General features: G+C 42.9%; 1 protein-coding gene across 1 annotated transcript in view; it reads right to left on the bottom strand.

The window, feature by feature from the left end:
* Window positions 1–17362, bottom strand: part of GREB1L (GREB1 like retinoic acid receptor coactivator) — a 305480-nt gene that overhangs the window by 31697 nt on the left and 256421 nt on the right. The window contains exons 18-19 of the mRNA XM_033178167.1: window positions 8967–9100; window positions 4278–4617 (exon numbers count right to left, since the gene is read on the bottom strand). Of these exons, the coding sequence (XP_033034058.1) occupies window positions 4278–4617; window positions 8967–9100 (474 nt within the window). The remainder of the gene's footprint in view (window positions 1–4277; window positions 4618–8966; window positions 9101–17362) is intronic.

The following is a 17362-nucleotide window of genomic DNA, read 5'->3' on the forward strand; positions in this document are numbered from 1 at the left end:
TCTACTAAGTGTTTATATATGTGTATGTATGTGTATTTTAATTGCTACTACATCGCATATACAAGGCATTTCTGCAGGAAGGTGGGCTGTAGTTTTTTATCTCAGGAGGATAAAACGGGAGATGCTGGTATACCTCAGGCATTAGTAACACAAGCCAAAAACACATACAATGTGAAATATGCCACTAGTGATGGAAACCTTACAGAAATCCTGGCTAAACTACCTGAATCAAGGCACTTAAATATACTTTCTTCACATATTGGAGAAATTCTTGGGATTGGAAGACTGAAAAAGACAGTTTCAGTTGTGAATGACTCAGAAAAGAATCTCAGAATTCCATTAAAACAGACATTTCACCAAGAAAATAATGAAAACAATGAACCACTTTTGATAGTTATTTTCCCTCCTTCTTGCTTTACTGGCTTTTAAAATAACTAACAGGCAATTATTGGCTTAGGGCCTTGAAACAATCTCTCTCAAGAAGACTAAAAATATAACCAGACCTGGATTGAGAAAAAAACAACAAAATGAAAATGCCCTTCATTTGGAGGAGTAATGTAATTTGCTCATGGTTTCTCAAATAAGTATCAATTTTTCATATAAACACACATATAAGTAGACACATGTATCTTTAATAAATGGAACACCAATCTTGAAAACATGAATATATCAATGAAAAGTAATCCCACCAATTTGAAAAATATTCAAAAGTAAAATGATCTTACCAATGTGTCTATTTTAGAACAGAAAGAAAAATGACCATCTCTTAAGTAGATAAGGTGGTTTCTACTACTTTTCATTAAGTGTGTACCATGTACCTATCCTTTTTATTACCTTTCTAGCAGGAGTTATTATAAGCAATGAACGGACATTTCTGATAATGCTTTAGGGGAAAAGACTAAGAAGCAAGGTGTTAAGTAATGCATACAATTTTTTTTGTTTTTTGAGACGGAGTCTTGCTCTATTGCCCAGGCTGGAGTACTGTGGACAGGTGTGAGCCACTACACCTGGCCAGTAAAGCATACAATTTTATTTTAAAATAGACTGGTACTTCCTTTACTAAGCACAAAATGGGATAGAAAGAAAGTCACCAGGCAAAAGATAATAGGATTTGATTGATGATTTGTTGATGCCTATAAAAGGCTCAATAAAGAAAAGCCAGTCTTTAGTAATAAACATTCCCGCAATCATTTCAAATAAAATTTCTATAATTTGTAAAACTGGAAGAAGCTTAACCATTCTTAGGCTTTTACTTGTTGTCCAATCTTTTATTATATATGTGCATACTAAGGGGAAATAGGGAACCTACGTAACTGTTTACAAGTTTCACAGACTTTCCGTGTTTTAGAAAAATCAATGTGTCAAAAAGATTTTTTTAATGCTAGAAGAAAAATGCTCTATAAAAATTTAATTTTCCATACCATTTCATGTCAAGGGGAACCATAACATTGCGTCATTTAAAGCAAACCATTCTGGAACAGAAATCACTTTAGCAATCGCCTTCACACTGGATGCACGGCATCCCTGACGTGATGCCGGCCACCGCACCTGGCTAATTTTTGTATTTTTAGTAGAGATGGGGTTTTGCCATGTTGGCCAAGCTGGTCTTGAACTTCTGACCTCACACGATCTGCCCGCCTCGGTCTCCCAAAGTGCTGGGATTATAGGCATGAGCTACTGCTCCTGGTCTATATGAGGATATTTATTTTCAGAAGATTAGTAGTCAAATCTCACTTTTACTCTTGACCAACCACAGCTAGCCAAACCCACTATAAAATGCTTTTCCATCACATTGCTACTTCTGATGATTGACGGCTGCAGTTCTACTGTGCATCAATCAGGCCCACAAGATGATTTTATTGCAGAAGCACAACACAAAAGATGGGGTGATCATTGAGTTCAAGGATAATATGAGGCTTAAGACCAAGGACATCTAATGAAAGCTTCCCCTGCCTTCTGGAGGAACTGGCTTAAACTCTGTGTCCTTCCAAAGGAGTCATCATCAGTATAAGTTAACCACAATACATAATAGGATAATTAGGGGTAAGCACAAAAAGAAGATCACGTAATAGAAGTAGTGTTGGATTTTACCAAAAAGTAGAGATAGCAGGCACAATCTTGCCATCCTGAAAATGGTGAAGGAGGTTGGTGACTTAGAAATAAATGAGTGAACCAGAATCTACTTGACAATTCAGTCTTGCTTAGGATGTGAACATCCCAACATGATCTCATATTTTTACTCCCACACAGATACAGAGTGTAAAAAGGACTGATGTGATCCAGCGAATTTGAGAATTGGGGACTTGTTTATTTTTATATATTTTTAAGAGACAGGGTCTCACTATGTTGCACAGGCTAGAGTGCAGTGGTGGGATCATAGTTCACTGCAGCCTCAAATTCCGGGCTCAAGCAGTCCTCCTGCCTCAGGCTCCCAGGTAGCTGGGACTACAGACATGAGCCATCACAACGGCCAGAATATAGGACTCTCTTATGCTTACTTGTTGCCTGGCAGCTACTCATACCAATTGAGGAAGTATAACACTGCCTTGAGAAGTAACAACTTGAGGCCCCCTTCGTTTAGGGCACAGGGATCCTCAACTAATCGCCCTTTGAAAGCCCTGCAGGTGATTCTGATGAGCTAGCAGCCAGATGAAGAACCTCAGGCCTTGACTGTGGTTTTCCAGCAGTGGTCCAGAGGGGTAAATTATTTAGGACAGACTGATTCATACTGACTTAGTGACTGGCCCTTCTGAACACATGGCTGAAGACTCTATAAGTAGCTTCACTTAATCAGTGTTAACAGAGCCCAGGAGAAGACCCAGCAACCTCACGTGCATTTAGGTCATCTCTGGCAACAGGTGTGGGAGACTCAGCACGGTGCTGCTGATTGTCCGCCTTTCCAAATTCTTCATCATTAGCAATGTTCAAATACTCTCAAGCCCGTAATTCATGTCTCCATGAATTAGACTGTAAGAAGCATTTCTGGAGTTTTGTTCTTCATCCTAGGAATTCCACTGTAATGTAGTCTATGACTATAACATAAAATTGTGAATGTATATATGAAACATAAATGTTACAACTTCTAAATATAGGAGTTTCTATTTTTTGGACAATTTTATTTGTTCCAGTTGCTTATCAAGCTAATACAAGATATTTTGTCTGCATTTTGGATTATTTAATTTAGGTTAGCTAACTGAACACAAGAAGATTTACATCTCCAGAACAATTTTTGAACACTAAATAAATATCCCCAAAGTAGAACTCTGAGAGATTAGACAGCCCAATTCTCTCATTTTGCAGATGGGAAACCGCAGCCCAGGGTGAAAATGCAAATTCCCCCAAGACTGTGTGCCTTCTTTTCATAAAATTTGTGCTGAACCAGATTTTCCTTAACCCAATTTAGCTCAGTATTTAATGTATAGGGTGCAGATACAAGTTGGTCTAACTCAGACATACAGAAACTAGCTCAGTTCCATACCGACTTGTAGGTGGATATTTGATTAAATGTTTTCTAATGGCTAGGCCCCACTGGATTGTAGGCCCAGAAAAACCGAGTTAGGTTAGTTGGTTGAGGGTTCTACTCCTCCCACCCTGATGCCTGACAGGAGAGGAAGGGGAGAAGCAGTCAGTCACTGGCCGTGCAGCGGGAGCAGTGAGGGACTCAGTCATGCACTAAATCCTTCTGTAGGGTGCCTGGCGAAGTCTCAGTCCAGCCAAAGCCTTGGGGCTGAGGGTCAAAGCAAGTACAAAGAAACAACAAACTGTTGAGGATTCCACATGCAAGGGGCCTAGGAACAGTTCTGAGAACTAAGATGAAACAATACTTTACCGACTCTAGACATGAGCTCACAGACAGGCTAGATGAACAGAAAAGAATTAGTGAGTTGAGGATACTTAACGCGTTACCCCCCCAGAGGTCTGAGAGGACAGCTTACCTTTTTTTCTGAGAAAACAGATGGCCGTGGGCTACATGCAGCTTGAACAAGGCCAATAAACGTGGGGTCAAATTGGGTCATCTCATTTTTTGCACCTGCAGTTGGAGAGCATGGAAGACCAACTGCATGCACCTGCTATAAAGGGGCTGGGCAATCTTTACAAACTGGTTCTAATTAAGAAAGTGAGTATGTCCTTTCATTGAGCCTTATCACTGTCATGGAAATCAAACGTACACATGTGTAAAAATCTATTAAACTCAGGCCCCTGAGCCACCTATGTAGGATTCCTAGAAAAGAGAAACAAATGGTATTTTAAAGGAGAAATGTCTGTCCAGGGCTAACCTTTAATCGCGCCACAAAGTGAGTTGCAACACTGAGTTCAGTGGCCGGGTTCCCAAGGATGATCTCGAACCGATACTGCAGACCCAGTTTGTCGCGCACCTCCTGTAGCCGCTCCTTGGCTAACATCGCCAGCTGCACCGAGGGCACCCTGATAATGAGCATGTGTCCCCTCCCACTTTTGTTTTTGCCTGGGGAGCTGATGAGGTCATCCATAATGCTGAGTGTTTCTGGTGTGCTGTGGTCTCGGAGTGACGCCATGGTGGTGAGAGCCATCAGAGCCTCAGAGTACTGCTGGATGAGAAGATAGCAGCGGACGACCATGCTGTGCAGCCTGGGGTACCTTCAACAGAACACAAGGCACTAGCACTCAGGCAGCAGGGCCAGCTGGGAGCAGCAAGGCCTGTGCAGTAAGAATGCAGATTAAGCATGGTGGGGAAGGGGCTACTGATCAGTAGGGCTTTAGCTCTAGAATGACTTGAGATCCCACATCACTGGAAGGAAAAGGCTGAGCTTCCGAAGCATGCAAATCAACCTGTTGGGATAAGTACAGCATAGTAAAGGGGTTTAGAGATTGTCTAGAGACCCTCTCTTCTCAAATTGTGGTCTATAGACCACCAACAGCAGCAGCAGCAGCACCTGGGAGCTTGTTAGAAATGCTGAATCTCCCCACCCCAGACCTACTAATCAGAATCTGAAGCTTAACAAGACTCCCGGGGAATTGCATCCACATTAAATTCTGAGACACATTGGTCTATTCCATTCATTGCTGCCATAGTCATCATGGATAATCCCTGGATCCTCACCTCTTGCTGGTGGCATTGGATTAGAATGACAGCACTGTCCACTTATTTCTCTGATATATAAGATTACAATAAAGGAAATGGAGGCATCAGTGTAATATCTGTCGAGTATTAGACATAAAAAGGGTAATTATTATTACTAATCTGAGGTCAGCTTCACAGATAGCAATCTCTATCTTTCCATAAACTGTTCCTTGGTGCTGGAGAAACCTGGAGCTGACTGGAGAAATAGCACCCCCTAGTGTTGTAGCCTCATCACCTGAGACCTGGCTCCGTCAAGGGAGCCAAGGAAATAGCCTGGTAGCAGCAGCCTTTGGTACCATTTTTCCCTAAGCCTGGACTGCCAGGGAAGAGGATCCCTTTGTTAAAATCGGCAGTTTTTACAATTATAGAGGAGTCAGAAAACAAATCTCACCTTTTGGTGCTATGCCTCAGCCAGGCCTGATGACAAAATGAGTACGAACTGGCAAAGAGGACCCACTTACAGGTATGGAGAGCTGCTAGTCAAGAAAGCAGGTGCCTGGCTACCCTGAGCACACTGCCCAGCAGTACTGCTGCTGCTGAATAAAAATAATGTTTTTTAAAAAACAGAAAGTAAGCTGGGCGTGGTGGCTCACGCCTGTAATTCCAGCACTTTGGGAGGACGAGGTGGGTGGATCACTTGAGGTCAGGAGTTCGAGACCAGCCTAGCCAACATGGTGAAACCTCATCTCTACTAAAAATACAAAAATTAGGCACATGCCTGTAATCCCAGCTACTTGGGAGGCTGAAGCAGGACAGTCACTTGAACCTGGGAGGCGGAGGTTGCAGTGAGCCAAGATCATGCCATTGCACTCCAGCCTGGGCGACAGAGTGAGAGTCTGGGGAGCTGACTAGGTCTCCATAAGAATAAGAAAAATAAGAAAAGAAAGTAAGAAAATAAAAATAAGAAATAAGAAACAAGCAAAGAAAAAGAAAATAAGAAAAAATAAGAAAAGAAAAAGAAAGAAAGCAGGTGCTGGCAAAGTGGGCCCTGGGTCCAAGGTTGGCCAAGGCTCTCATGGAGCCTGGTAGAATAAGGCTGGGGCTGTGCACTTTCTTTCTGGTTGCCATCTGGTAGCAATGTAGCCACCAGCAGCTGGCTAGGCTGATGGGGGACTTCACCTTTATTCCATTCTATAATTCTACTTAAAATACAACAAGTGGTCCATTGGCCTTGCACAGAAAACCTCCAGGTCAAATAAATGCCAATGACAGCTATCAAATGAATAACACATGAACACTTTTGAGGTGTTTTAGAACTGGAAAGGACCAATATGCCCTGTATATGAACAACTCTGTCTTTTGTTTTTCTTTGAGACGGAGTCCCGCTCTGTCACCAAGGCTGGCATGCTGGAGTGCAGTAGCGCGATCTCGGCTCACTGCAACCTTTGCCTCCTGGGTTCAAGTGATTCTCCTGCCTCAGCCCCCTGAGTAGCTGGGATTACAGGCATGTGCCCGGCTAATTTTGTATTTTTAGTAGAGACAGGGTTTCTCCATGTTGATCAGGCTGGTCTCGAACTCCTGATCTCAGGTGATCCGCCCGCCTCAGCCTCCCAAAGTGCTGGGATTATAGATATGAGCCACTGCGCCTGGCCTCTTTTTTTTTGAGATGGAGTCTCGCTCTTTCGCTTGGACTGGAGTGCAATGGCGCAATCTCAGTTCACCGCAACCTGCGCCTCCCGGGTTCAAATGATTCTGCCTGCCTAAGCCTCCTGGATAGCTGGGATTACAGTGCCCGCCACCACGCCTGGCTTTTTTTTCTTTGTATTTTTAGTAGAGACAGGGTTTCAACATGTTGGCCAGGCTGGTCTCGAACTCCTGACATCAGGTGATCCACCCCACCTTGGCCTCCCAAAGTGGTGGGATTACAGGCGTGAGCCATCACACCTAGCCCACTCTCCCTTTTCATAGAGAGAGAATGAGTTCAGGGGCAGAGAGAAGTTCAGTTGCTTGTCCCAGTTCATACAACTGATCAGAGACAAAGCTAGGTCTCGATTTTATCCAGTCTCTAGCAATGTCTTCACACATTGCAAGGATTTAGCAGGTTGGGTAGAAATGAAGAAATCCTTCAGTTCAATAAATCCTGGGCTGGTCCCTTCAGGTATTCAGTAAGTCATAACTACTATTAGGCTGGGGTGACTGGGCTGGAGGAAATAAGTATAGATAATCTATGTTTCAAGCTTAATGCTTTTTTGCTGGGCCACGTAGAAAAGCCAAAGTTAGAATAAATGGTAACTTTGATATCTGGCATTTCTATTTCATACTCTGAAGGAATCATGAAGTTAGAAGTGCACAGTTTCTCCAATCTGTCATGCTTGCATTAAACTATACTTACAACTTTTGTAGCACAAAACTACAACAGGAAGTTGATGGGACCATCATTTAAAATAAAAGTTATGAAACTCTGAATGATGTTACCAGAAAAAGAAGATGCATTTCAAGCTGGTGGATGTAACAGGTGGGTAGGAACGCTTAGAGGGGGTACTCATGGAATGACTTCGGAAAATTAAGACTACACGTGCTGTGAAAGGATTAATGTCACAGTGTCAGTTAAGACTTCCCAAATCCAACAGCTGCAAAAATACCAAACCCTACTTGAGCCGGCGCTCTTTCCGGATGCAGTATTATAATATGTTGAATAGGATGCATCCATAGGTCCTCATTTTAATTTCCTTTTCTTTTTCCTTAGCAAAATCATGGGCAGGTTTGTTAAATAGATGTTAAATAATATGATCAATTAAAGGCATTCGAAGAACTACAGCTACTAAAAATTAGAATTGGCCTCATAAAATAAAGCCCAATTGCCCCAACATTGGATGAGCAAACAGAATATTGTGGAGGGCAGAGAGGGACCTTTATTAGGTTAGGTAAATTCGAATGTCTCTACCTACCTTTCAGTCTATGATTCAAGGTGACAGAGAGAAAAAAACTCTTTCAGAGTTTAATCTGGAACTGGGGATTTTTCTTTTTCTTTTTTTTTTTTAAGAAAAGGAAGAGAAGACAGAAGAGTTATATTCCTTAATCCCTAAGGTCAGGGACTGGAGGAGGTGCCCCAAGAACTGAATTCATCTCAATTATCTGATTGCTCTTTAATTTCTTCCAGTGTATACTTCAAATCTCTTATAGTAAAGTTTAGTTTTTACTGAATCATCTTAGGGTCCTTGCCTGTGGTGGACAGGGGAGAAAAGAGGGAAAAATATCAAAGTCTGAGGTGTAAGGTAGGAGAGGCCAGAGCTCAGAGAAGGGGGTCTTTTTTTTTTTTTTTTTGAGATAGAGTCTCGCTCTGTCGCCCAGACGGGAGTGCAGTGGTGCCACCTCAGCTCACTGCAAGCTCCGCCTCCCCAGCTCACGCCATTCTCCTGCCTCAGCCTCCCGAGTAGCTGGGACTACAGACGCCCGCCACCACACCTGGCTAATTTTTTGTATTTTTAGTAGAGACGGGTTTTTCACTGTGTTAGCCAGGATGGTCTCGATCTCCTGACCTCGTGATCCACCCGCCTTGGCCTCCCAAAGTGCTGGGATTACAGGCGTGAGCCACCACGCCTGGCCAAAAGCGGGTCTTGAATAAACAAATCCCTCTCTGCCCTGTCCATCTCCTGATGACAGCAATGAAGCATGACTGGAAGCTGACTCAGCATGAAGAGTAGTGCAACGGCCCACTTTGGTTGTATTTTCCTTTATTGGTCTTGGATGATCACATAAAACAATAGTAGGGCATCTTAGGAAAGGCTGTTTTAATTTGGCCTTTGCATGTTATCCCCAAGGGCTCCATCAGACACCCTGTAGCACTGACACAAAAGGCTTTTGGCTATTTTAGATCTGCAAGTACCGCTAGAGAGAAGAGCAGAAGGCCTTATTTACTATTTACCTCTCCAAGAGTGTGTTCACCATTTTTTCAAAAGTCTCGTCACATCTCAGAAGTGGGCTCGTGATCCCCCACTGCAGAGACTTGCTGTACTCATTCAAGCCAAAGTACAGCTTCTCCTCGCAGCCCACGTCCTCCTGGTTCAAAATACAGAGCAAAAACCCAATGAGGACAGGATACAGTGTGTCTTGTTTTCTAGAAAGTGGGGTGGGGAGGGGGGTTGTGGGGGAGTCCCTGTAAGAGGTTATTTTCTGACAAGTAAGAAAAAAATATTGTGTTTCATTATGTAACCCAACACCAACTCTACAGTCATCTCTGAGGCACTAAGTGAAATTTCTTTTCATTTCAAAGGAACTGAATATGTGATTAGTGCAAAGTTGACACACTTCCTTCAGGCACATGGTTCGTTTTCTTTTTCTTTTGTTGGGATACACAAGGTCAGACAGCCTCAATTCTCAGCCTTTTTCCCTGCTGGAAGCAGTTCTCTATACAGATAAATAGGCTCTCCTCAGAACTCTCTAGATACTGACAAACTCCTCTGTTACAGAAACCTTAACTTTTCTGACATCATTTCATAATGGTAATTCATAAAAGCTTATCTTTGCAAACAAATTTTACTTTAAAAATGGAATATACGCTTTCCTTAAACAGGACCCACAGTATTTAATGTAGCCCCCCTCTTGATGAGTCAGTCATTACTATGAAAATGAATAGCTATTTTAGGATGTGACACAAAGATGTCCTCAGAGGATCTTGAGAAGTGTGACAAGTTGCTTGTCCTTAAACTCAGAAGCTCCAGGATATTAAATAAGCTTTTTGAGTTAATGAATCTGTTATTGTTTATAGTTTTTTTTGCATCTTTTCTGCATTAGTTTTTTACAGTCACGTCTTGCTGTTATGTTGCCTGTGTCATTTGGTCTATTTTATTTTATTTTATTTTTTGAGACCACGTTTTTTCTTTTGAGACCAAGTTGCCCAGGCTGGAGAGAAATGGCGCAATCATGGCTCACTGTAACCTCTGCCTCCCAGTTTCAAGTGATTCTCCTGCCTCAGCCTCCCAAGTGGCTGGGATTACAGGTGTCCACCACCATGCCCGGCTCTTTTTTTTTGTGCATTTTTAGGAGAGACGGGGTTTCGTTACGTTGGTCAGGCTGGTCTCAAATTCCTGGCCTCAGCCTCCCAAAGTGCTGCGATTACAGGCGTGAGCCACTGCACCTGGCCCGCTTTTGTTATTTATTATGTGTTGACATTTTTATTTAAGCACTCTCCAACTCATAAAGGAAATAAGACAGCTTTAAAAAATGTTAATAAGATAAAGGCTGGGTGCAGTGGCTCACACCTGTAAACCCAGCACTTTTTTTTGAGATCAGCCTGGCCAATATGGTGAAACCCCATCTCTACTAAAAATACAAAAATTAGCCAGGCATGGTGGCGGGTGCCTATATACCCAGCTACTCGGGAGGCTGAGGCAGGAGAATACCTTGAACAAGGAGGTGGAGGTTGCAGTGAGCTGAGATAGAGTCACTGTACTCCAGCCTGGGCGACAGAGCAAAAAAAAAAAAAAAATTATATACATATATTAAGATAAAAATTAATTAAGCAATCAGAGGAAGAAAAAGCAAGGGTAAGAGAAGGAAGACTGGGCCAGGGATAAAGTAAGTATTCCCTAAAATGCATGCCAGCAGTTTCCGCATATTTTGTTAGAAGTGGGCTACAAATTTGGTAGCCCAAATTCTGAGCTTTTTTTTTTTTTGAGGAGTCTCACTCTGTCACCCAGGCTGGAGTGCAGTGGTGTGATCTCGGCTACTGCAACCTCGGCCTCTTGGGTTCAAGCCATTCTCCTGCCTCAGCCTCCCAAGTAGCTGGGACTACAAGCATGCACCACCACACCCAGCTAATTTTTGTATTTTTAGTAGAGATGAGGTTTCACCATGTTAGCAGGCTGGTCTTGAATTCCTGACCTCAGGTGATCCACCTGCCTCGGCCTCCCGAAGTGCTGGGATTACAGACATGAGTCAGTGTGCCTGGCTGGTTCTGAGCTTTTCAGTAACCATCTAAAGAGAAACAACTGTATGATTTATAAGGCCCATAAGATAAAAATAAAGCATGTTTTAACTGAAAGCTTTTAATTTTTTGAGCCCCCCCCCCCCCAAAACCCTGCTTTTGGGAATACGTTTGAGAGTAAACAGGCTTTATGAGAGCACTGGAGTATGTTCTTAGAGATACTGGAGACTGACAACATAGATTGAATGACATCTGTTTTCAAGGCTAGAAGCCTTTGCTTATTTCGTTCTGGGCTTAGTTGTGTTCTGGGTAACTGTGTCAAATAAGTCATTTCCCAGGGAAAAAAGTCATCCATCTAAGCTTCCCTCCTCATCTAGACTGCAGACACAGAGTCATTTGGAAAAGCTTTATGAAGTGTGTACTTGGTCGGCCGGGCGCGGTGGCTCAAGCCTGTAATCCCAGCACTTTGGGAGGCCGAGACGGGCATATCATGAGGTCAGGAGATCGAGACCATCCTGGCTAACACGGTGAAACCCCGTCTCTACTAAAAAAAAATACAAAAAAAACTAGCCGGGCGAGGTGGCGGTGTCTGTAGTCCCAGCTACTCAGGAGGCTGAGGCAGGAGAATGGCGTGAACCCGGGAGGCGGAGCTTGCAGTGAGCCGAGATAGCGCTACTGCACTCCAGCCTGGGCGACAGAGCGAGACTCCGTCTCAAAAAAAAAAAAAAAAAAAAAAAAAGTGTGTACTTGGTCTTCAAATTTCCTGCTCATCCTTGGCCCCTTTTTCTTTGGGAAATTATTAAATCCTACTCCGAGGCTGCTGCTCTTCCTGACACAGCATTAGAACTGCTGGATACGATGCATCCACCTGTCCTCGTTTTTCTCTCTCTTTTTTCTTAGCAGGTTGGTAAATAGATGGCCTGTGATTAACTAGAGCCAGTATGGGTTTTGAGAACTAGAGCTACTAAAAATTAGAATTACAAGTGAATGGTTTCCCCATCTGTTCTGTTTGCATTAAACTGTAACTATGGTTTTGTGTTACAAAAGTTTTAATAGAAATGAGTGGAACCATTCTTTAAACCATGAGTTATGAAACTGAATGATTTTACTGTAAAGATACGTTTCAGGTATCATAAATCGTATGACTTATTGAATCACTATTTCTGGGGGGAGAATGTCCCTTCTCATAAGGCAAACTCCCCTGTGTGGAAGGCCTGCCCTCTCAGTGACCCTCCATGCTCCCAGTGCTTTCGCTGCTGTCTCTGCCTTTGCTCCTGTCCAACGCTCTGCTCTCCAGATGCTGTTCCCTGGAAGGTCACCAAGGACTCCTGAGGCCAACGCCAGTGGTGATGACTTGTTGGCCCTTGGCCTCCCTGCCCTCTTGGCAGTTCTCTTTGTTATTTTCTTCCATGATTCTAACCACACTAGCTGCCTCAATAATCACTGTTTGTTAAAACAAAACAAAAAAGAAAACAAAAAAACGTAATCTCCACAATGGTGTGCTCACCTGCATCTTAACTCAAAGTCAGTCTCATCTGCCCTCCACAAATCAAACTTCTTTCTGGCCAGGCACAGTGGCTCACGCCTATAATCCCAGCACTTAGGGAGGCCGAGGAGGGCAGATCACTTGAGGTCAGGAGTTCAAGACCAGCCTGGCCAACACGGTGAAACCCCATCTCTACTGAAAATATAAAAAATTAGCCAAGCGTGGTGGCGCACGCCTGTAATCCCAGCTACTTAGGAGGCTGATGCAGGAGAATCGCTTGAACCCGGGAAGAAGAGGTTGCAGTGAGCCGAGATCGTGCCACTGCACTCCAACCTGGCTGACAGAGTGAGACTGTCTCAAAAAATAAAACAAAACAAAAAACTTCTTTCAACTTCTTTTTTCCAACTAAAGGTAACACCTCAAAAATATTTCTGGTTCTTCCCTCTCCCTGAATAAACAAATCCTAGAAAACGTACCATGTCTCCCATCCATTTTATTGCCAGGACCATCATTCTGATTCATGTATTTGTTCATTCTAACCCAAATTATCAGAAAAGCCACTGACTGATCTACTTCTAATCACTTTGACTTAGCCTCTAGATTGAATGAACTCCCTCTCAGTAGCTATTAAAGCTGAACATATGCGTACTTGATGACCCAGAAATTTCACTCTCAGAGACCCAAAAGAAATGCATACATACATTTACTAAAGGGTGTGCCAGGATGTTACAGCAGTACTATGTAAAATAAAATAGGATGGATACATGAACTGTGGTGGAGTCATACAATGTAACACACACACAAAGCAAAAAGAATGATTTACGATTCATGAAAACTACAAATTTCCCAAACAAAATGTTAAGCAAAGGAAGTCAGAAACAAGACAGTACATACTGCATGTTTCCATTCATATAAGCTCCATACTGAGCAAAACAAATCTGTAGTACAGAAGGCCAGAATAGTGTTACCCTTTAGTGGGGGTGTCCAGAAGGGACACAGGACTTCCAGGGTGGTAGTAAACAAACTAAACATTTTACATTGTTAACAAGAAACAGGTAAATTCTAATAATGCTATATATATATATACACATACACACACACAAATTCTAATTATATAGTGTGTATATATATACACTATATATAGTATATATACTATGTACTAAATTCTAATAATGCTATATATATGTGTGTATGTATATATACTCTTGCTAAAAAATCCTTAATGCCTGTATAATAAGTGTAAACTTTGCTAGCCTGGCACTCACAGCCTCCATGTGTGTATTTCCAGGCTTCTTTTGCATCCTACGCAGCATTCTCTGAAAAATGCCCAGTTTCCTCCTCTGTGTCCCCTGCCCACACTGTCTGCTGCCAGGAGTGCCTCCTCCTGCCCCCATTCCCCTGCCCAGGCCTTCCTGTCTCCCTAGGGCCATCATCCTCTGTTCTCTTATCCATGGAGCTTCCCCTGGACCTCTCAAATAAATGTGACTCCTTCCTTGCTTCAACTCCCAGAGCATTTTGTTTTTCTGAAATTGTCTTATTCTCCTCTGGATAATAGTGTCTTAGATATATACTTTGCTTTCTCCTCTAAACTATCAGTTTTCTTTTTCTTTTTTTTTTTGAGACGGAATCTCACTCTGTCACCCATGCTGGAGTGCAGTGGCACTATCTCGGTTCTTTGCAACCTCCACCTCCCGGGTCCAAGTGATTCTCCTGCTTCAGCCTTCCGAGTAGCTGGGATTACAGTTGCCCGCCACCATGCCTGGATAATTTTTGTATTTTTAGTAGGGATGGGGTTTCACCATGTTGCCCAGGCTGGTCTCGAACTCCTGACCTCAAATGATCTGCCTGCCTCGGCCTCCCAAAGTGCTGGGATTACAGGTGTGAGCCACTGTACTCGGCTTAAACCATCAGTTTTCTGTGTGTTCTTTGCAAGATTCAACACAAGTCCACAAGTGGGCTCAATCATATTTTTTGAATTCAATTAATTTGCTTTTTTCCAATTATCCCTCCTGGGATACAGGCTTCAAGATAACTAAAGGATGCTAATCATCAGGAACTTCTCCCTTACACGTATAAAGTTGTTGTAAATTAAATTTTTTCCCCCTTTATCCCATGTTAATCTCAATTTCAGGGACGATTTCTTTAAATCTTAAATTGAAGAAGAGTATAACTCTTCACCTCTCAATTAGTTTGAACAAATACCTGATATCATATCTTTAATCCAGAAGAACATCACTAGATATGTCTAAGATAAGAAGCCCCTCATCTTTTTTTTTTTTTTGAGATGGAGTCTTTCTCTGTCGCCTAGGCTGGAGTGCAGTGGTGTAATCTCAGCTCACTGCAATCCCCATTTCCTGGGTTCAAGCAATTCTCCGGCCTCAGCCTCTGGAGTAGCTGGAATTACAGGTGCCCACCACCACACCCGGCTAATTTTTGTACTTTTAGTAGAGATGGGGTTTCACCACATTGGCCAGGTTGGTCTCGAACTCCCGATCTCAAGTGATCCACTCATCTCAGCCTCCCAGGGTGCTGAGTTTACAGGCGTGAGCCACTGTGCCTGGCCAAGAACACTTTTCAGAAACATAACCACAGGCTAGGTACAGTGGCTCATGCCTGTAATCCTAACACTTTGGGAGGTCAAGATGGGAGAACTGCTTGAGGCCAAGAGTTTGAGACCAGCCTGGACAATGTAGTGAGACACTGTCTCTACAGAATATTTTTAAAATTAGCCAGGCATGGTGGTATGTGCATGTAGCTCTGCTACTTGGGAGGGTGAGGTGGGAGATTGTTTGAGCCCAGGAGTTTGAGGCTGCAGTGAGTCATGATTGTACCACTGCATTCCAGCACGGGTGTCAGACCCTGACTCAAAAATAAATAAATAAATAAATAAATAACTGTAATATCATTATTAAACCTTAAAAATTAATCATTTCCTTAAAATGATTTTTTTTTTTTTTTTTTTTGGCACAGGGTCTTGCTCTGTCTCCCAAGCTGGAGTGTAGTGACACAATCTCAGCTCACTGCAGCCTCGACCTCCTGGGTTCAAAAAGTCTTCCCAACTCCGCCTCCCGAGTAGCTGGGACTACAGATGCATGTCTGGCTAACTTTTGTACTTCTTGTAGAGATGGGGTCTCACCATGTTGCCCTGGCTGGTCTTCAACTCCTGGGCTCAAGCGATCCATCCGCCTTGGCCTCCCAAAGTGCTGGGATTACAGGTGTGAGCCACTGTGCCCGGCTAAAATGACTTTTAAGGAAAATTATTTTAAACCTGTTTCTCTATTTCATGGTAAGAGAAAATAAAGGCAGACGCTATTGGTCCTTCTTCCTATCACTGGGGTGTGATCCCTTTTGGAAAAGACTGAATTAGGACAGTTCTCTCTACACTCCAACAATATACTGAAATTTAATGTATAATAGGAGAACTATCTGGGGGATTAAAAAATTAATTATTCTTGGCTCACATCTGTAATCCCAGGACTTTGAGAGGCTTGTGGATCACCTGAGGTTGGGAGTTCAAGATCACCCTGGCCAACATGGTGAAACTTGGTCTCTACCAAAAAAACAAAAATTAGCCAGGCATGGTGGCGGGCACCTGTAATCCCAGCTACTCTGGAGGCTGAGGCAGGAGAATTGCTTGAACCTGGGAGGCGGAGGTTGCAGTGAGCTGAGTTCGTACCACTGCACTCCAGCCTGGGTGACAGAGCGAGACTCCACCTCAAAAAAAATTAATTTAAAAAGTAATTTTTATTTCCATTCATTCTCTCGGCAATCCCATTCTTTGTCAGAGCAACCCAGCAGCTACTTGGGTAGCCCATAGGCTCCCCTTGTAGTTTGGAGGCAAAGGCAGCTCTGACAGCTCTGTTATCTCATCCCTACCTCGACTGCCCAATGAATGGCTGGAGCTGGCATGGAGAAGATACCAAGAAAGCAAAGCAAAAGCTCAAAGTAATCTCTAATGACAGTGAACACACTGAGTTAGTTCTCATAAGGCAGTGACTGCTGAAGACAACAAGATTCAGGACCTGAGCTTCCTGCTTGCAAGGAACAAACCAGTGCTCGAAGACAAGAGTGCAAAGTCAGCGAAAACTTACCTTCTTCATGACAGAATAAAATGCACTGGGTTAAAAAATAAATGTTAGTTTTATGTAAGACATTTTGGGTGTTTTTTACTTAAACATGTTTATTTAAAAATATCCAGTGTGTTCAGTATTTTTAAATGAAGGATCCATTGCTTAATGGCTAATTTTTATTATTTTTATGAAACTCATATTTCTTTGATAGTATATTTAGCATACAGTTTGTAGGTCATACAAAATTTTTTTTTTTTTTTTTTTTTGAGGCGGAGTCTCGCTCTATCGCCTGGACTGGAGTGCAGTGGCCGGATCTCAGCTCACTGCAAGCTCCGCCTCCCGGGTTTACACCATTCTCCTGCCTTAGCCTCCCGAGTAGCTGGGACTACAGGCGCCTGCCACCTCGCCCGGCTAGTTTTTGTATTTTTAGTAGAGACGGGGTTTCACCGTGTTAGCCAGGATGGTCTCGATCTCCTGACCTCGTGATCCGCCCGTCTCGGCCTCCCAAAGTGCTGGGATTACAGGCTTGAGCCACTGCGCCCGGCCCAAAATATTTTTCAATAGTAGAGATTGGAGTACAAACTATAAATCCCTGGATATATCCAATGTTGAGATAGGTAGCCTCAACACATTCACTGCTACTATGGAGTTATTTAAAGTAACAGTGCTATCATCCCATTTCATGCAGAAGACTGTGAAAACTGATTTAAAACAAAACCCAGTTGCTGGAGGAGCAAGAGAGTAATTAACAGTGATGCAGATCATCAGACTAAAACATGACAAAAAGGCCATCCAAGAGGACAATAAAATTTCCAGGTCTCAGGGTGAAATTAATCATA

This window comes from Trachypithecus francoisi, unplaced genomic scaffold (genome assembly GCF_009764315.1).
Source record: "Trachypithecus francoisi isolate TF-2019V2 unplaced genomic scaffold, Tfra_2.0 Lachesis_group19, whole genome shotgun sequence".
Classification (NCBI taxonomy): domain Eukaryota; kingdom Metazoa; phylum Chordata; class Mammalia; order Primates; family Cercopithecidae; genus Trachypithecus; species Trachypithecus francoisi.